This window comes from Mobula birostris, chromosome 10, assembly GCF_030028105.1.
Source record: "Mobula birostris isolate sMobBir1 chromosome 10, sMobBir1.hap1, whole genome shotgun sequence".
Lineage (NCBI taxonomy): Eukaryota > Metazoa > Chordata > Chondrichthyes > Myliobatiformes > Myliobatidae > Mobula > Mobula birostris.
In genome coordinates, this window is record NC_092379.1 from 67,321,093 (window position 1) to 67,342,513 (window position 21,421).

Genomic DNA, 21,421 nt, shown 5'->3' on the forward strand with positions numbered 1-21,421 from the left:
ATCCATTTAGGGCTGTATCCTTCGAAAAGTAAATGTGAACAGGGTAGGCCTGAAACAGTAGATATAGGGATAGCTACTCCACCAAACGTTCGATTATCTCTGTGTGGAAGACTTTGAAATGGACTTTGATTTTTTGTCTTAATTTTATTCTTTCTTGAGAAAGTCATATTCATATTTATCTTTTTCTTATGAATTCGGGTTGTATGTATGATTCCATGTGTCTTGGTAGGTACTATGTAAGTTTCTCACTGCAATTGTGCATACGTGTACTTGCGCAGAGAAATGCAGTCTGAACCAGACGCTTAGCAGCATAGTGCCCCTCGATGAACAGATATCACTACAGTGGATAAATCAAGCAAAGAGAAAATTGTTAATTGTTTCTATCATTAATTTTTGTTTGGGATTGAGGAGGTGGATGCAATCACCATTAGCTCTAAAAGAGAGGAGGCACCAACCTTCAACAGCTTGTTGATTGTGAAAAAGTCTGCAGACTGTTTCAGGATGGTGATGATGGACTTAGCCAGTTCTTCATGTGTTGTCTTGTTTTCTGAGGTCACATACTGGTTTGTTCTGAAAACATACTAAAGAAGTAAAAGTAAAAGATTCAGCTGCCTCTGCATCACTCTCTGTCACAAGTGTTGCTGACAGTTTCTGCTTACTAAACCTGCTGTACTTTAATTTGAGCAACATACACAAAATGTTGGAGGAAATCAGCAATTCAGGCTACATCTGCAGAGGGAAATGAACTAAGACTCTTCATTGACTTTAGCACTCCCCTTACTTGTGGCTCAGTATTTTTATTTGATTTTGTTTGAGTCTGGAGGTGAAAAAGGTCATGGATAAATTTAAAACATCTTCATACTGCATCACAAAGATAAACTTTATCATGTTCATTGCCCAGAACTAACACCATAGGGTGAACTGATCACTTTAGGTTCCTGTGTACTTTCAGTGAACATTTAACCTCTTCGAGTATGCATGTCAGTGAGGAGAGAGAACAATCACATTAACACTTTCACTGGAGAAAAGACCGCTTCCAATCAGCAGTGCATGGGCTTCAGCACAGCTCTGGAATTTCAAGCACAACCTTGTTGGCTACCAACCAGACGCATCCTGAAGCAACTCTGCCCTTAAGCCAAGTAGAGATCCACAATTTCATGGCCAAAAGGCAGTGGTGCCTGTGGTTCAAATACCCCTCATGGCCATACAGCAATTTGCCATAAGGTGCAGTCATGAACAATATAGCAGAGTTGCAAATTGACTAAAAAAATAACAGTAACTTATTGCAACTTCAGGTGGATTGGGGATGTCACCAGAGACAGCAGCAACTGACCTACTGCATAGTAGTTACTCCTGGAGACCCAAATGGTTCATCACTGACTGTTATCACCCCGTCAGCTTCAACTACTAGTGGTTTTAGACTGACCAAATCATTAACTCAACAAAGGGTATATGTTCCCAAAGGGTCTATATAACCACAGGCAGCAATAATAACACTCATCCAGGCAGCATAGAGAGATTTCTGCTAGCTAAATCATACCCAACACACTGTCACACTAATTTTTTTTTAATTGACATACAGCACTGAGTAGGCACTCTGGCTCTTTGAGCCTGTTGAGCCCTGGCCTAATCATGGGATAATTTACAATGACCAATCAACCTACCAAATGGTACACCTTTGGAATGTGGGAGGAAACCGGAGCACCTGGAGAAAACGTACAAACAGGCAGAAGCGGGAGTTGAACCCGAGTCATCAGTACCAAAAAGCATTGTGCTAACAACTACGCTATGGTGCCACCCCAGATGCTCATGGAAGTCTGCACAATGAAGAGCTGGCAGAAACATTAACCGTTTAAGAAAAGGAGAACTTCAGGTGGTTCTTCACACATCCATTTTCACTCAGTTTGAAGCAAGAAGTTGTCATTCAACACCTCCAACATGATGTGCCACACAATTAGATCCTCCTTGACCTGCACCTCGGTGCTCATTTTCAACTTAAATCCGTTAATACCATTTTTGAAAGAGCGGAGTCATAGAGCAATATAGCATGAATACAGACCCTTTGGCACATCCAGTCCATGCCAACCATGGTGTCCATCCAAGCTAGTTCCAATTTCTCTAACATAAGCAGAGGATTGTGCATTGTATTAGTCACCCTGTTGCTTCGACAAATGATTAAGCTCCTGTTCCTTTGTTCTCAATTCCTATTGTGTTGAGCCTGTGGAAAGGGAAGGTTCTTTCTCCCCCACAGATGCTGCATCACCCTAGCAGATTGCTTGCTGTGACAGACTCCAGTATCCATAGTCTAGAGTCTCCTCTTTGACTGTCAGATTCTGCTGTCAAATCTGATCAACGTTTGAAACTTCACACCCAACAGATCAAAGAAACATCAGATTCTGCACCATCCCCTTATATTTTCAATGTTTAAAGCGCATCATCATCTGATGATCAATGGAGGCATTTAGAGATATAGAAATAGGCCCTTGGGCCCACTGAGTCCGCACTGGCCAACAGTCACTCATTTTCATCAATCCTACAATAATCTTACAGTCCCATTAGCTTTGTTGTCTACCTCCCGCCACCCTGCAATTCTGCCTTTCACCTACACCCGACGGGCAACCAGCACAGAGTCAGGATCGAATCCTGGTTTCTGGTACTACGAGGCAGTGGCTCAATGTGCCACCAAATGCTCAGTGCTTGAACTGCACCTTGCCTTTGTTTTTTCTATTGAATAGATGATATTGTCAAAGGTAAACCCACCACCTATGATTATTTGAAGCAATAATGTGAGTGAAATCTAATTTCAACGTCATTACATTTTTGTAAAGTAAGTTACCTTTATATAAGATCGCAAAAAGTGGTCCAGATCCTCCTCGTGACACTTTGACACAATGTGTATCATTACCCTGAAAAAGAGGTAAGGGAATCAAGGTATTCACATACTGCAGAAGTAAAACAAGAACATGTATCAATAAAGCAGTAGGATCTAAGCCCATTCAGTATTACTGGTCCTCTACTCAGAACGAACATCAATTTGTCAATGATTTAACTTTCATCACCATGTGACAATGTAGCCACTGGACTAGTAATCCAATGGCCAGCTTTCAAATCCACCACAACAGCTGTGGAACAGAGAAAAGTATTAACAAGAACTTACTAATAAGATAAAACCTCAGTTGGAAGCATCAGCATCGGTGGTTTTTATGATTATTGGGCGGGGGGGGGGGGGCACGATGCAAAGAAAAAAAATTGGTATTCACTCCAGATCTGGAGCCTATGACCCCAGCTGGGAAACCACTGTGGTACTGATGGAGTGAAGTACTGATGTAGGGGCTACCTTTCAGGGAGATGTTAAGCTGAAGCTCACAGAAGGGGATTTAAAAGATCCCATGACAGGTCTCAAAGAATAGGGAGCTCTTCATGTTTTAGGGAACAGTTATCCTTTATCAAACACAAGTAAAAATAGATTTTCTGTTCAATACTATGCTGGTGCTTGTGGAATTTAGCCTGGTACACAAGACTACAATGCTCACACTATGAAGATCGCATTAGTTGGAGACTCAGCCATCTTAGGCCCTCTGAATCTGCACCAAAAACAGAAACCGGCTGTTTGGCCTTCTGAACCTTCACCAAAACTGAACTGAACCACACTTACACTAATCCAAATGTATTCTCCCCACATTCCCACCAATTCCCAGACACACAACCATTCACACTCCAGAGCAATTTACAGTGGCAAGCTAACCTACCAAGTTGCACATCAGTGAGAATATGCAGACTTCACACAGCTGCATGAAAACAGGCCCTTCAGCCCAACCAGTCTATGCTGACCGAGTTGTCCATCTAAGCTAGTTGTACTGAGCTGCATTTGGCCGATATTTATCTGAACCTCAGAGAGCACCAGAGGTTAGGATTGAACCCAGGTTGCTGGAGCTGTAGATCAACAACTCTGCCAGCTGCTTCACTGTGCTACTCATGGCCTGTACTACACTCTTAGACATCCTGAGGATGTGTCAGGTGCTGTATAAATATTAAACTTTATTTTCTTCCTTCTTGGATGTGAATGGCAGTTCCAGATAAACTGCAAGTGGTGATGTGACTCTTAATGACCGAGGTCAACATGGAGCTGGATACACTAACTACTGATTATGCCCAGGCCCATCGGGAGGGGGGGCAGGTGGAGGAAATTTGCTGTCTTTACTCAGTCTGACCTTTATGTGACTCCCAACCCACCAATATAATTGACTCCAATCTGCCTCCTGGTAAGCCACCAGTTCAAGGGGCAAATCAGGAGGGGCCATAAGCAAGTTCATTAAATCAAGTTTGTGATTCAACTGTGCTCATGGCTACACATTTAAAAAAAATCAGATAACAGAATTCCGCCCGCCCCCCGCGCTCTCCACTGTCAGTTACATGACGAGGTTAGGATCACCAGGTCTGATCAGACTCCTTGTTGATTAAGGTCAGGAAATCAACAGGACTGCATTCTCCACTTTGCTACACCATTGCCTCTGGTATTCCCCAAGGACTTTTCCTGTCCCTTTCCCATTAATAGCGTGTGCATTGGTGATGCTCTAAACCTTGTCAGTTTCCACGTCCTTGCTGATCACACCTTGGTTCACCAGCCCATTTGCAGATACTCAAACTGCTTGTCGAACATCCAGTATTTCCCTTCAGCTGAATACTGAGGGCAAAATCCATCGTTTTCTATCTGCCTTCCACACACTATTTCCCAACCATGAACTCCACCATCCCCAGGCAACCAAACTCCGAATGTTTGCAACCTTGACCACATTTTGCTTTGATTCCTGCATCCACATCAGTGCCATGCCAATTCCTAACCCTGTAACATCACATAATCAAAGTTCAAAGTCACATTTATTATCAGAGTACATACTTGTCATGACATACAGCCCTGAGATTCTTTTTGTGCAGACTTACTTAGAAAATCTATAGAACAGTAACTAAACAGTCAGCAAACTTGTGCAAATGCAGATATAAATAAATAGCAATAAATAACAAGCATGAAATAACAATCTAGTAGAGTCCTTAAATGAGTCTTTAAATGAGTGTAGCTATCCCTTTTTGTTCAAAGGCCTGATGGTTGAGGGGTACAAACTGTTCTTGAGCCTGGTGATGTGAGTCCTGAGGCTCCTTTACCTTCTACCTGATGGCAGCAGCAAGCAAAGTGCGTGGCCTGGGTGGTGAAGATCTTTGATGATGGACGCTGCTTTTCTATGACAATGTTTCAAGTAGATGTGCTCAATGGTTGGGTGGACTTTACCTGTGATGCCACTCACCGCAGATCAAGCCTTCTTCTATTCCTAGATTTAACTACTCCAAACTATTCTTGGTTAATTTCCACGCGAGTCTCTAATCATTCTTCCCATCAGTACCCATGCCTATGTTGCACTGTACTATATTCGTCTGTGGCCCATGTATTTGCTGAGCTGCGTCACTTCTGTTTAAACAGTGCCTTGATTGGAACATTCTCATTGTTGTTTTCAAATGTCTGCATGATTTTACTTTCCTTCTTTGTAATCACCTCAATCCCTATAAGATGCGGATCTGCCTTCATTCTGCCTACTTGCTCAACCTCAGATTTAACCATCTCTTCTTTTGGAACATCTCTAACCAAGGTACAATTTAAAATGTAAATCCATGAGCAAAAACTTGATTTCGCCATTCCCATCGCCTTCAGTGACACTGCGTTCATCTTTTTCACACTCTTGTGAAATTCATGGAAAAGGTTTGCTACTCTCTTCTGTCCCACTCTCACACACCAATACATACACACTGACTCTCACAAACACACACACTCATTCACACACATGCGTAGAGGCACTCAGAAATGCATGCACCACTAACGATTTATTTTTGTTTTAAGTAGGGGTTGAGGAATAGAAGAGGTGGAAGAGAGGCTGAATATTTAAAACAATATATATATATATAATGTACCTGACAGAATTCACTGCCACATCACTCTGGCTGGTCCTGGTAAGGATCTGTAGCAGCTGGTTTAAGATTGTTGGTAGGAAGTTGATCATCACACTGGTCTCCATGGCATGCAAACACTGGAAGGAAACAGATTGAAGTTTCTTCTTTGGAATGTGTGTGGTACTTCGAAATTTGCTTGCCGTTCCAGGTCACAGCTGACCACATTAACCATACATTTTAATGCAGGTGGAACAGTGATTATCTCAAAGAATAGCAGAACAGATTCAATGGACTAAACACCATCCTTCTTTTGTACACTTTACTTTGATGATTATTTCTAACTTAATTGTTTTTTAAAATATTAAATACAACTCATTTACAGGCATAAGTTGTAATATGCAAAAACATGAATGTAATGATTGATACTGTGACGAGAATACACATAGATTAAGATGTTAGCTGGCCTGGGCTGGCACCAGTGGGATCAGCAGTTGGTCTGCCACCTGTCTTCAGGAGAAAGAGAGATAAGGAAAACAATGAAGCAGCATTTGGAGATGTTAATGAAGGGACGGGAGAGTTTAACGGAAGGAGAGCTGTCAAGATCGGCTCCCCCTTTTGAACCCTGAACTGTTTGAAGTGATGGACAGGCGATACCCCAGCAGGAGGATAAAAAGGGACAGGTTCGCTAAGGCAAGACACACACGACACCCCGAGGTAACGAGACCCTGGAAGCAGTGCACCTCCCACAAGTCGGTGGGAAGTTTTGGAGGGCTGGTCGCAGGACCAAGCCATAAACGCACAAGGTGGAAAGGCACGATCGGCGGGAACCTGGTGTGTGTCCACCCTTGCCTGGGTGCCAGGTTCACCGCAGAGAAATGATCGTATCTGGAAACGGAGGGGTCACGGTCGGTGACCTCAGAAGACATCGTAAAGGGCTTGCCCGAAAGCTGACTGCGAAGAATATCGAAGGTCTGTGTGGAAGCCATTTGAATATTCATTCGTTTTGCTCTCTCTCTCCTTCCCCCCCACTGTCCATCTCCCACGGCAGTGATTACTGCGAACTGAACTGAATTCAATTGAACTGAACTTTGCGTCACTTTGAAACTGGTCATTTACCCCTAGACGACGATAGAGCTTGATTGATCCTGTTATCCTAATTCTGTGTACATGTGTGTTTATCATTGCTGAACTGTTGCATTTATTATCCTTTTGATTAGAGTACTGTGTTGCTTGTTTCTTTAATAAAACTTTCTTAGTTCTAGTAATCCAGACTCCAACTGACTGATCCATTTCTGCTGGTTTGGCAACCCAGTTACGGGGTACATAACAATACAAATTCTTCAGTTTCTATATCAGTACCTCTATAAATAGTCTAAGCACTTAGATTCCAAGGAACCTGTACACAACATACTGAAGCATTCCATGGTACCTCCCTCAATCTTGATAAAGACTATGGTGAAACACTCTTAAGTGAACCCAGCACAATTCCACCAGGTTGAAAGGCCACTTAGAACCAGAAATTACCCAAAGCAGATCAGTGTCAGGAAAGTGGGAAACAAAAAAAAAATTAGAAAACCCCACTCTTCCCAAATTTCCATCCAGTTACAAACCACCTATTCAGACCCCAAACTTTCCAAAACTCCCCTCAAATTCCATCCATCAAAACTTCCCTCAAAGCCTACACTCTAAAACAAACTTCCCTCAAACTCTACCCAAAACGGCAAGGTTTGTATAAAGAGGGATAATTTTATAAAGGAGACTATTGTCAGATGCTGAACGCTATGAAATGCCAAAAGGTTATAAGTAGTTCAGAGGTGAAATTAAAAATAAAATCTATAAAGCAAAGGAGTGCATGGGAAAATTAGCTTAAAATCAAAGAAAACACAAACATATTTAATAAAATATAAAAGGATAGGCAAAAAATAATCTTTTAACAATCTAAACAAAACGTAAGTGTGGTAATAGAAGGCATGGGAATGATGTTGACTTTAACATTTTGTATCTGACTTCATGAACCACTGTAGTTCATATTGTAGTTAAAAGACTAAAATAGTAGATATGATGAAAATCATGAATGAAGATATTAAGAAACTTCAAATCTTTGAAAGTGATAGCTCATTAGATACAGAGCCCAAAGATATCCTAACCTATAAGTGAGGAATTAATTGAGCCTGTCTATTTTTTTTAAATTGTCTATCATGATAAGCATGACATGGGAGGCCATCTCAGTGGGAAAAGGCAGCAGGACACAGACTGACAGGGCAGTCAGACAAACATAGCCATCGATGTGTTACTGGAGACATATGTTAAGGGACAGTGTATAACACTGTTTAGTAAGGCCTCAACAATCAAAAGAACTGTTACAACAAGATTATAATTGACTACAATTAGTTTTCCCTAAGAGGAAGCACAAAGCTTTGATGAGAGCAATTTATCTGATGAGGTTTATGCAGAATTTATCAATTTGTTGGTTAAGTTTCACAAGCAAACCTAATCAGGAACAGCCAGTGGCCTTCAGAGCAAAGCATTGAATTTCAAGCAAAATTAGTTCAGAGATAAGAAGCAAAGGTTCATGGGGCAATGGCCAGCAGTGTTAGGCTTCATGCCAATGGTTTAAGTAAAAATTGACCACATGGTTCAATGTCAGGAAAAATTAGACAGGCTGAAGAAAAACAGAGCAGGAATGAAATGCATTTTGGAGAAGGGTGAAGTTCTGCATCTGGAGAGGGTCAGGTTAGATGAGGATTAAATTAACAAAGTGCTGAGGTCTCCCATTGACACCATGGGAGATACTAGGTGCATCTACAAAAATCGCTGCTGGAAGCAGGCGGGTAGCTAAGATGGTTAAAAAGATGCAGGGGACTTCCCTGTAAAGAATACGACACTGAATGTAAAGGTCAGAATCATTTCAGAACTGTGGAAGTTAGACCACAGCTGGAGAACCCTGTGTGGCTCTAGTGAAGACATTGCAGGAAATACATGACATTACTTGGGAGTGGGAAGCAGAGGTTTGTGGATGTTGCCAGTAATGCTTTAGTTTTTAGTAAAGGCAGGACAGACACGAGTGGTTTTGTTAAAATAGGGGGGAGGATAAAAGGCAACCTAAATGTGTGGGGGGGAGAGAGGGGGGAGAGAGGGGGGAGAGAGGGGGGAGAGGGGGGGAGAGGGGGGGGGAGAGGGGAGGGGGGGGAGGGGGGGGAGGGGGGAGGGGGAGAGAGGGGGGAGGGGGGGAGGGGGGGGGAGGGGGGGAGGGGGGGGAGGGGGGGAGGGGGGGAGGGGGGGGAGGGGGGGAGGGGGGGAGGGGGGGAGGGGGGGGGAGGGGGGGAGGGGGGAGAGGGGGGAGAGGGAGGGAGAGACAGACACAGAGCAAGGTGGGGGAGGGGAGAAAGAGGGCTGAAAAATCACTACTACATCTTTCCTCATGTATGACGACAAGTACTGCACATAATACTCCAACTGTGATCTAACGGTGTTTTGTAAATTTCTTGCATATTAGTCAGACTGAATGCTATCAGTTACCTTCAAATGCTTCACAAGATCTCCAGTGTTCTCCTGTGTTGCTGATTGGTTCATCTGACAGTGGTGGAAGAAATTGTGCAAGTACTGGTCCTGTAGACAAAGCAGAGATCACATATTAGAAGAGGTTTCTGCTGGAGTAACACAAAATCCGCATACTAACACTTAGCCATTGTTTCTAATTTCCTGTGCTTGCTAATTGGTTCAGTATTGTCACAGGTACTGAAAGCAGTGAAAAGCCTTTGCTTGATCACTCCACACACATGTACATAGAAACAGTATAAAGCAAAAATTTAGAATGCAAAATATGGTGCTTTGACCAGCTTTAAACATTTGGGCATATTCCATCTCAACAAAGACATTTACTTGTTGTTCTACTTTCCGGCTCTGACATCACATTTATAAATCTTTCCTTTCACACACACCTGATCCACTATCTCTCTTTTCCTTCGAAAATACAGCAACCAGATCTCGGAATTATACTCCAGTTGCAATCCAACCAAATTCCATAGAGGCCAGCCACTAACCTCTTAATTTTATGCCTCTGGAAGTAAACCCTAGTATTTGGTTTGCTATCAACTTATTTCACTGGTGATTCATTGGATTTGTATCTTCACACTCTAAAACTCCTTTGCTCCTTCACCCCATTTTCTTCATCATGTGTGACTTAATTTTCCTATGGGATTTTTTTTTTGTCAGTCATATGCCTATTCTTCCTGCAGGTTTCAAATTGCTGCCATTTGATGAGACACTCTCAATTTGGTGCCACCTGCAAACTTACTGAATTCCTGATTCCTGAACTCCATATTATTAATATAAATTGTGAATAACAGTGGTCGCACTCCACAGACTTGTGGGAGTTCTGTTTCTATCAACCACGACTATCAACTTTTACTTCCCCCTTAATGTTGTCTACCTTGGCTGTGCAGTCCACTACTTGCCCCTCACTCCATACGATCTTAATTGCGCCAGGATCGGCATTCTGGGGTGAAGTCTGAAGTTGGAGGCCTAATATCAGCAAGTCTGAGAATCGGGGGGGGGTGGGGGGTGCAAAGACAGGAGAACCTCAGGCAGCCTGTCCTGGGGTTTGAAGCCTGTCTGAATTTGTGAGAAGCTGGTTGGGTGGGAGGGATAGAAAAAGGGGCTTGTTTGCTGTTGTTGCTGCTTGCGTTGTCCTGTGGAACATTGAAGGCATAAGGTGTTAAAGCCAGAATGAGTGTCTACACTTAAGGCTGCCTTCAGCACATCCTTAGCTGTGCTGGTGTCATCACAAACAACACATTTCATTGTGTGTTTAGATGTGCATGTGAGCAATAAATCTTAATCTGAATTTAGACATCTGCCATCTACAGCTTTGCCCCTCTCTGATCAGACTGGAATGTGCACATGTATGTTTCCAGAACTTAAAAACAGATAGCACTAATGTTCAATGGAGTTAGCCAACAGGTGGGATGTATATGTCTGACAGACAGTGTGACCTCAGGCGCAGATGTACAGTGCGTGTAAAAAGTATTTATCCCCCTTGGGAGTTTTCATGTTTTTTTGTTTTACAACATTGAAAATCAATGGATTTAATTTGGCTTTTTTGACACTAATCAACAGAAGAAGACTCATTTGTGCCAAAGTGAAAACAGATCTCTACAAAGTGATCTAAATTAATTACAAATATAAAACACAAAATAATTAATCGCTTAACTATTCACCCCCCTTTAATATAACACACCAAATAATCATTGATGTAATCAATTGGTTTTAGAAGTTACATAATTAATTAAATCGGGATCTGTTTTTGGAGACCTGTGTAAAGCCATGGTGTTTCAATTGATTGTAGTAAATATACACCAGTACCTGGAAGGTCTAACCGTGCAAGAAGGGGACTAGTGAGTGAGTGAGGCCACCAAGAGACCTGTGACAACTCTGGAGGAGTTACAAGCTTCAGTGGCTGAGAGGGGAGAAACTGTGCCTACAACAACTGTTGCCCGGGTGCTTCACCAGTCACAGCTCTATGGGAGAGTGGCAAAGAGAAAGCCACTGTTGAAAAAAAAACTCATGAAATCTTGCCTAGAGTTTTTCCAGAAGCCATGTGGAAGACTCTGAAGTCAACTGGAAGAAGGTTCTATAGTCTGATGAAACCAAAATTGAGCTTTTTGGCCATCAGACTAAATGTTGTGTTTAGCACAAGCCAATCATGGCACATCATCATAAATAAACAATCCCATGAAGCATGGTGGTGGCTGCATCATGCTGTGGGGATGCTTCACTGCAGCAGGCCCTGGAAGGCTTGTGAAGGTAGAGGGTAAAATGAATGCAACAAAATACAGGGAAATCCTGGAGGAAAACCTGATGCAGTATGCAAAAGAATTATGACTTTGGAGATGATTTGTTTTCCAGCAAGACAATAACCCCAAGAATAAAGTCAAAACTACACAGAAATGGTTTAAAAACAACAAAGTTATTCTCCTGGAGTGGCCAAGTCAGAGTCTAGACCTTAATCCAATTGAGAATTTGTGGCTGGACTTGAAAAGGGCTCTCACTTATGATCCTCATGCAATCTGACAGAGCTTGAGCCGTTCTGTAAAGAAGAATGGGGAAAAATTGCAGTGTCCAGATGTGCAAAGCTAATAGAGACCTATCCACACAGACTCAAGGCTTAACTGCCATCAAAGGTACATCTACTCAATACTGACTTGAAGAAGGTGAATAATTATTCAATGAATTATTTTGTGTTTAATAATTGTAATTAACTTAGATTATTTTGTAGAGATCTTTTTCACTTTGACATGAAAAGACTCTTTTTTCTGCAAATCTGCACCAAAAAAGCTGAATTACATTCACTGTGATTAAATGTTGTAAAACAATAAAACATGAAATCTTCCATGGGGGGGGTGGGTGGTGGAATACTTTTTATAGGCACTTCTATGTCTGACAGGCAGTGTGATTTCAGGTCAAGATGTATATGTCTGACAGACAGCGGGACCTCCGGTACGGATGTATATGTCTGTCAGACAGTGTGACCTCCGGTGCAGGTGTACATGTCTGACAGACAGTGCAACCTCAGGTCAAGTTGCATACTAAAGAAAGAATCAGCTGTTCTGTGCAACCCTACTTTCACTTCCTCCTGCTCCATTCCCCTGGCTATGAAGTAGAACATGTGCCCTGGATGGATTACAGCAGAGGGAAACTAGGCAGCTTTGGCTCTTCCCCAGAAATGGTGACCCACAGGAGGCGGGATCAAGCAAAGCACAGCAGCAGGCAGTGCTCAAATGATGCAGTTCTGGCCAGATCACATCTTGTTCTAACTGGTGATACACAGGAAGTCATTCAATGCCTATGATGAGTGTGGAAGGTCACGACCTGCATCTTCACACATTAGGAAGGCTAGAGAGCAAAGGGCTTCTTGTTATGCTTGTGGTACTGGGAGGCCGGTTGGCTACGAAAAACACGCACGAGAGACAGAGTGGTGAGGAACTGGTTATTTTGCTTGTAAGTCATCTACCCAGAATGCTTTCTCACATTACCTTCAGTACATAACACACAGGAAAATTTGACAGCAGCCCGTAAGGATCAAAATACACATGAATACATAACATATCCCTCCCTCTTTCCCATACACAGACCAGCTGCTGAACTATTAACATTCAACAGAGTAATCATCAAATTCAACAAAAAAACATTTTTTTTTCTAAACTAAGGAAAGAGGGTAGACTGTTTGCATTCCCAGGCATAATCCTGGGGATTATTCTGCCCCATGTGCTGAGGGTTAGTCACTAAACTAGAGATTCAATCTGTCTGAAGGCTGCCTGTTCCTGTGAGGGTACCGGCAACTTAGGGATGATGCCAAAGTCATTTTAACTCTTGGTGGTGTATATATAGATCTTGGCTTGGGTACTGCACTGTCAGTAGGGAGCACCTTAGAAAGCACAGATGACGGGGGAGCACTGGCTGTGTCATTTGACCTTAACAGTGGTTTTGCAGTCGTCTCAGAACACTGTCCCATTTCTATAAGTGGATCTGGATTAGTCAGTTTGAGTTGGTTTTCAGTAGTCTCAGAAGTGGGCAACATTTGATCAATCTGCCTCCTCCAGATGTTGAGGTCACCAATTTCCACTGAGTATGACACAGGACCAGGTTGTGCCACCATGTTCACAGATATCCACTTTGTACCAGAGGTGCATTTCCGGGCAACTACTCTCTCTCTAGTTGTGAAACTTCTGGACTGTGCTTTGACACACATCTCTCCACTTGGGGTTTCTGTTCATATAGCACAATCTGTTTTGTGTTTGGGGTCTAAGCAGGTCAAGGTGGGTGTGAAGCTGTCTTTTCATCAGAGCAGTGCCTGGAGCCATTGCGGTGGTGGCACAAGGTGAGTTGCGGTATGTCAGCAAGGAAGTGCTAAGGGATCGACTTCCCACTGAAGTCTTGAGGGCTTGTTTCATTGCAGGAATCTTTCAGCAAGGTCATTAGTGACTGAATGATATGGTGCTGACTTGATTTACTGAATACCGCTTGCCTAAAACTCTTCAGCGAGGAGTTGTGGACCACTGTCAAGCAGTTCAGGAAGCCCAAAATGGCTAAAGATATAACATAGTTCGTCCATGCAATTTTGAGATGTAGTGCTCCTCATGATGGCAACCTTGGGTCATTTGCTGGGTGCACACTACGACGAGGCCTTCCATAGGTCCTGCAAAATCTATGTGAGTCCTCTGCCATGGTTCTTCAGGCCATTCCTATGGATGTCAAGGAACAAGTTGAAGAACATTTCTCATTCACTGACAATGTGGGCAGGCTATGGCCTTCCCTTCAATGGTTACATCCAGTCCTAACCACCAGAAGCAGCTGTGCACCATTTCCTTCATGCACACTATGCCACAGTTTCCTGCACGGGGCTCGCCAAGCACCTGTTCTCTGAATGGTGGAGGAATGACAACATGGTGGCCCCATACTAAACATCCTGCATGGGCTGTGAGCTCCTTCCACCGAGCCTGGTAAAGGTTGAACTCTATGGTCGGCTGTCTTTTCCATTCATGAGTTACCATGTCACCGGTTTAGGGTCAGTATGCATGCACTTCTGGAATTGTGCCACAGTTAGTGGAGCCGTAGGTACTTCCTTGAAGTAAAAGATCGCTTTCCAAGATGGCTCTGGAGCTGTAACAACTAAGGAAAGTCTAGATAGTCCATCAGCATTCGAATGGTTCTTGGACCTCGTACTTTATATCGTACTGATGTGCAGATGGTAATAGAGCCCAACCTTACATTCGACTAGCAGCCAAGGAAGGAATGCCTGCACGTGGACCAAAAATTGACATCAAGGTGCAATGATCTGTCAGTAGTGTAAATCGTTGACCAAAGAAGAATTGGTGGAATTTCTCAAGTTCAAAGACAATTGAGTACTTTCCACTCAATCTGGGCATAGTGGCTTTCTGCCTTGCTTATTCTCCTTGATGCAAAAGTGACTGGTCGCTCGTCACCCAACGGCATGATGTGTGAGGTAACTGGCCCCATGCCATAGGGTGATGCGTCACAGGCCAACCGTATGAGCAATGATGGGTTGTAGAGTGTGAGAGCTTCAGGCTCTGACAAAGCTGTTCACAATGATTTGTGCACTGCCAGTGTGTTGATTTATTTAAAAGCTCATGAAGTGGTTTCAGCATGCTAGCTAGGTTAGGAACAAACTTTGTGTAGTTTGTTAGTAGTCCGAGGAAGGATCTTAATTGATTCATATTCTGTGGGGATGGAGCCTCCACGATTGCCTTCACTTTTGATGGTGCACTAAGCTGTCGATCACATGCTAAAATATTCAATCAAAAGCTGAAAGAACTCACACTTGTCCTTCCAGACCCTTAGCCCACATTCTTAGAGACTTTGTAGTGTAACATCCAAGCTTTGTAAGTGCTCACACTCATTTTTCTCAGTAATGAGAAAATTATCCAAACAGCACTGCAGCCCTGTCAACCTGCTCAGGATCTGGTCCATTGAATTAGTACGGGAGATGAGGTGATGCCAAACGGATGCCTTTGCTACCTGAACATTCCTTTGTGAGTCACTGTGGTCAACAGTTCCTGAGACCCTGGCTCCATATGCATCTGCAAGACCACTTGATACAAATCAATCTTGCTAAATGTCCGTCCTCCGGCCAATCCTGCAAAAAGGTTATCAATGAGGAGAAGAGAGAATTGTTCAGCTGTAAGAACCAGGTTAATGGTTACCTTGAAGTCTCTACAAAGCCTTGAAGACCCATTCCTTTTTAGGACAGGAACCACTGAATTTGCCCATTGACTTACACACAATCAATACTTTGCTCTGGACCAATCATCCAAATTCAGTCTCTACCTTTGCTGTGAGGGTGTATGGATGCCCAGCTTTGCCACAACAGCAGCATTGATGGCCAATAGGTATCTTATCAAAGTCAGTTGAAACTTTATGAACTGGGAAGATGTACTTAACAGCCGTGCTGCTTCAGCTGCCAGCTCCAGAGATGACTAATCTCAGCTGCCTTCAGGCATTTAGGTGTTGTGTTAGGTTTAACAATCATTCCTTTCATACACCCCAGTTCTCTGCTGAATTCTTTTGCATGTTTCTTAAATACCTCTTGTAGACCAGTGCTCCCACCAATCAAGTGCACTTCATGTCATTTGAGTTTGAGATGCTCCAACCATGCACAGCCCAGAAGCACTGGATAACTTCCTTTAACAATGTACAGTAGAATTTTCTTTCTCTGTTCATTAATCTCCACTGTAACCTGTACTACTCCCCTCACTGGAACAACCTCACCAGTCTAAGTCTTTAAATTCAACTTTGCCCCTTCAATGGTGAGATGCTGCAATTTCTCCTTGTAAACTGTCTCTGCCATTAGTCATACCGCAGCACCTGTGTCCACCTGCATCCTCACTGTGGCCACATCCAACCGTAGGGACACGCAATAGCCGTCCTTGTCCTGAAACAGATGAAACATGCAAAGCTTCTTCGACCACAGAGTGAGAGTCACTCAGTCCATCCTCAGTATGCTCCATCTTGTTCATGTTTCTTTTTGTTTTTCCAAAACTCCTTTATTTACTGCAATGTTTTGGCTGACCGTGTCTTTTTATTTTAACAAGTGTGTTCAATATGTCCCTTCTTACCACAGCTTCGGCAATCTAAATCCTTATACCAGCATTCTTTTGCTCAATGCCCAGTTTTGCTACAATGGCAACTTTGACGGCCAATAGGTATCTTATCCTTGAAGTCAGTAGAAACTTTATGAACTTGGGAAGATGCACTTAACAGCTATGCTGCTTTAGCTGCCATCTACATAGATGACTAATCTCAATTGCGTTCTGTAATCAATAATGCTGGTGAACGCAACAGGCCAGGTAGCATCTATAGGAAGAGGTATGGTCGACGTTTCGGGCTGAGACCCTTTGTCAGGACTAACTGAAAGAAGAGATAGTAAGCGAAAGTGGGAGGGGGAGGGGAAGAGCCAAAATGATAGGAGAAGACAGGAGGGAGAGGGATGGAGCTTCGAGCTGGAAAGTTAATTAGCAAAAGGGATACGAGGCTGGAGAAGGGAAAGGATCATGGGATGGGAGGCCTAGGGAGAAAGAAAGGGGGAGGGGAGCCCAGAGGATGGGCAAGGAGTTATAGCGAGAGGGACAGAGGGAAGAAAAAAAGGGGAAAATAGATAGATAGATAGATAGATAAATAAATAAATAAATAAGGGATGGGGTATGAAGGGGAGGTGGGGCATTAACGGAAGTGGTTAGAGAAGTCAATGTTCATGCCATCATGTTGGAGGCTACCCAGACAGAATATAAGGTGTTGTTCCTCCAACCTGGGTGTGGCTTTATCTTGACAGTAGAGGAGGCCTTTCTTTCTCCTAAGGCTTCCCGTCCCATGACTCTCTCCTTTTTCCAGCCTTGTATCCCTTTTGCCAATCAACTTTCCAGCTCTTAGCTTCATCCCTTCCCCTCCTGTCTTCTCCTATCATTTCAGATCTCCCCCTCCCCCCTCAAATCTCTTACTATCTCTTCTTTCAGTTAGTCTGGATGAAGGGTCTTGGCTCGAAACGTCGACTATACCTCTTCCTATAGATGCTGCCTGGCCTGCTGCGTTCACCAGCATTTTTTGTGTGTGTTGCTTGAATTTCCAGCATCTGCAGATTTCCTCGTGTTTGCCTTCTGTAATGTTAGTCTGTCTTCTGTAAGCAAACGTCTTTGAGATGCCTCACTACGCAGACCACATATGAGTCTATCACATAATGTGTCATTCAGTGACTGACCAAAATCACAGCATTCGGGCCATTGCTTTAGCACTGCAACAGTCAGTGAAATAGACTCATCTTCCTCTTGAATCCTTTCTGAAATCTAAACCTCTCAGCAACAATCAAGGTCTTTGGTGAATAGCCATCCCTTAAGACTTCAACTGTGTCCACATACTGCTTATTGCCATTTCACTGGAGTGAGTAATAGATTAAATGTTTTTGCACCCATCAGCCAAAAAGAGTGAGAACATGAGTGAATATCATCTGAAATTTGATTTGTCAGTGTAAAATAATCAAACCTTTCAGTATATAAACTCCACTGATCTGGTGTTTGTCATACGGCCTCATACGTCCAAACACTTGCATTTTCAATCATAATCACATTCCAGAAAAGTTAACTAGTCTTATCTATCTCTCCCTCTCTCATTTGTTTCATTTAACCATTCTGTTTTCATTCTCTCCTCTCAGATTCTTCACTCACCCTGCTTCCTATGCCCATTTTCTTTTCGCTCACCCACATTACACAACGGCACACCACCAGCTTTGCATGCAAACTTCTCTTGCCGAAGAGAACAAAACAATAAATATAGCGCGAGGATTTGCCACCTCGCTGCCAATTGTTATGTTTGTGGTATTGGGAAGCTGAGTGACCGTGTATAGCACACATGAGAGACGGAGAGCTGAGGAACAAGTGCGTAGCTGTTTATTTTACTTGTAAATAACCAGAATGCCCTCTCATATTACATAGCACACGCAGGGAAGCTTGACCACAACCCTTAAGAGTCAAAACACATAACACTTCTGACCTCGGAAGGGATGTAACTGAGGGGAGATACTGCAAGAGTTAAATAGAATAGTAAAATCATGAAAATGCAAAATGAATTGCTGAACAATTAAAGTTAGCAAAGGGTAAGCTTGTGTGAAGTCATTGCCTTAGGTTATCAAGGGATATTCTGAGGGATAAGGTTGGGAACTGATGATAGAGCAGCTCCAAAAGGCAAGTGTGTCCTCATTAAAAAGGGCCAGGAGCGAGCACTGCTTCTCCAGCAACTCCAATTGGTCTGCCTGATCACTGTTTTTAAAGTTGGATTTTACAGACACAGGAGAAGATTCCTGATTAAGCCTATAAAAAGATCTTCTATGTAATGTGATTCAGTGTTTAGGTCACTTTCTCTCTCCTCCCCAACTGGACTGGGTTGGTATCACTGGGGCTTCTCAATACTCTGGGACATTGAGTCCTGGACCATTGTGCTCAGTGGGAAAATTTCAGGCAGATGTGGACACCACAATCCCTGGGCAAAATTTGTAGAAGTCAGCTGGCCATTATCAGAAGGCAGAAATAACAGGGCACAGATGATGGCCAATTAGTTATTCATACCTGCAATGGCTCTGCCAAAGTATTTGTCCCACCCAACAATCCTTCCAATTGCTTCCAAGTTGCATCTGCTTCCACATTCTACCAGATAAGCCGTGTCGCCTCACACAACTATTTGAATTAAAGAATGTTCCTGCTTCCTCCTTTCATTTGTTTACAAAAATCCTGTGCCCTTTGGTTATCAACTCTCTTGCTAATGGAAACAGTTTCTTATGAAGTATCAAATCCCCTTAAAATTTTTCTTCATTAAATCAGCAGTTAGTCTTGAATGCTTTAAAAATTACAGCTTCTGCATCTGTTGTTCTTTCATCTCCCTGAAGCTTTCCATAGCATTTGCTGTTCCCTCAGGTCTCGTCATTCGTGCAAACCTCCTCTCAAGCTTCTCCAATGTCCTCACATCTATTAGAACCTAGTATTTAGGCATAAACCCAATCCACATCTTTTTCCAGAAACTTCAGATCCACATGGATATTTGTAAAACTTATTGGTATATTAACATTTGAGATAATTACCTCGGTGTAAATTGTGGATACCAAGTGATTTTTAACTTTCAGTAACGGTTTTCCTCCATCCACCCACTTAATGTCAGGAACTATGTGCTGCCAGGAAAGAAAAAAAAAGTAAAGGTGATCATTTTTGCAGCAATTCAGAATGTTTTCAGGTGCTTTATGTGCAGTGGATCAGACTGTAGTACATGCATTACATTATACAGGTATGACAGCTATTTTCTCATAGAATCATACAGCATGCCCACAGGCCGGTTGGTTCACCGTATCTACATTCACCAGTATTAAACCCATCTTCCAGTACTTGGCCCACAGCTTCCTATGCCCAGTGCAACAAACAATCTGATAGAGCAGGGGTTCCCAATCTTTTTAATGCCATAGATCTCAGCCATTAACCTAGAGCTTTGTGGATCCGTGCGAGGAACTCAACAGGTCAAACAGCATTTGTGTAGGAAAGGAAATGTCATTATTTCAGGTCAGGACTGATGGAATTACTGGCAATTCCCTTCTCCCCACAGATGCTGCTCAAGCAACTGAGCTCCTCCGAAAGTTTGTTGTCCTAGATTGCGGCATCTGCAGTCTCCCGCGTATCCACATTCCTGCCTGGGTGATTCAAAAGCTTGTTAAGGCAATTCTTAAATGCTGCAGGCAATTCTGTTTCCACCACTCTCTTATGCAGTATATACAGTACTAGGTACTCAACACACTCTAGGTGGAAAAGGATCTTCTCTGATCCCCAAACCTTTTTATTAGTTATCCAATGACATCTGGTTTTATCTATCTCCAATATGGAGAAAGCTTTCTACTGTCTGCCCAGTCAACACCCCTCATAATTTATATACCTCGATTACGTTCACTTTTAACCACTTCCACTCAGAGGTAGTCAGACACCCCCTTCAGTCTCTCCTCACAACTGAAATGTTCCATCCTAGACAACAGTCTAGCAAATCTCCTCTCCATCCTCTCCAGCCCTCAAGAGAGATGATTCCAAACTAACAATGAGGTCAATGATTTGCCCAGACAGGGTCGAGAAAAGCTGGCCAAAAACTTATCTGTTGTTGGAAAAGTGTCATGGTATACTTTAATAATTGTCACGTAGTCCTACCTAAAGATACTTAAGGAAGGATGTGTACTGAGTCATACGACAGGTCTGAACTTTCAGCCCAATTGTACATTAAAGCCTAGGATTTGGACTTGAAGCACAGTCTTTCGATCATGGTCAAAGTACAACAAACTTTGTCTGTGAGTGCAGAGCAATAGTTCATGTGCAGATGTTTGAGTCAGATTATCGCATAGGGAGTAATGGAGTGTATTACCATGACCACCTACCACCAGCTGGCAATAAGGGCCAACTCAGGAGTTGAGTAAATCCTATTACTTGCTGTGTTCCTGGCAATTACAAAAGGTATGTGCATATTTTGTGTTTCACCAATTTATAAAGTTAAAAAGCTGAAGTAATGCTGAAGTGACTCAGCAAGTTGAACCAACCCCGCAGAGCAAATCCGGATCACGTCTAATCTTGTTTACAGCCACTTCATTGAGTCGACCAGTTACAACTCAACTGAACGACGGCCAATGTAAGACTGACTCAGGTTATGGACAGGGTCATGATACATTATAAAATATTGCTGCCTGTTCCGGTTAACATCAGACACAGATATATGCCTATCATGTGCAGTGAGATACACAAATTCCAGAGGACCTAGCAGCAAGAAAGTAAGGCTGCACATTCCCCTACTGCCTGGTCCATTAAAACAGCAAAATGCAGTATAATGCAGGATACAGGCCTATTGCATTGGAATGGGATACAAATTGCTTCATTATGGAGAGAATGTTTCCTGTGGTAGGGGT

At 42.9% G+C, this 21,421-nt stretch overlaps 1 protein-coding gene across 2 annotated transcripts in view; it reads right to left on the bottom strand.

Annotated features, from left to right (window-relative positions):
• dock11 (dedicator of cytokinesis 11) overlaps positions 1-21,421 on the bottom strand; it is a 325,211-nt gene that overhangs the window by 173,267 nt on the left and 130,523 nt on the right. For both annotated transcript variants that reach the window (XM_072270403.1, XM_072270404.1), the window contains exons 22-26: positions 19,577-19,663; positions 9,457-9,546; positions 5,959-6,074; positions 2,837-2,906; positions 456-581 (exon numbers count right to left, since the gene is read on the bottom strand). In XM_072270403.1, coding sequence (XP_072126504.1) covers positions 456-581; positions 2,837-2,906; positions 5,959-6,074; positions 9,457-9,546; positions 19,577-19,663 — 489 coding nt within the window. The remainder of the gene's footprint in view (positions 1-455; positions 582-2,836; positions 2,907-5,958; positions 6,075-9,456; positions 9,547-19,576; positions 19,664-21,421) is intronic.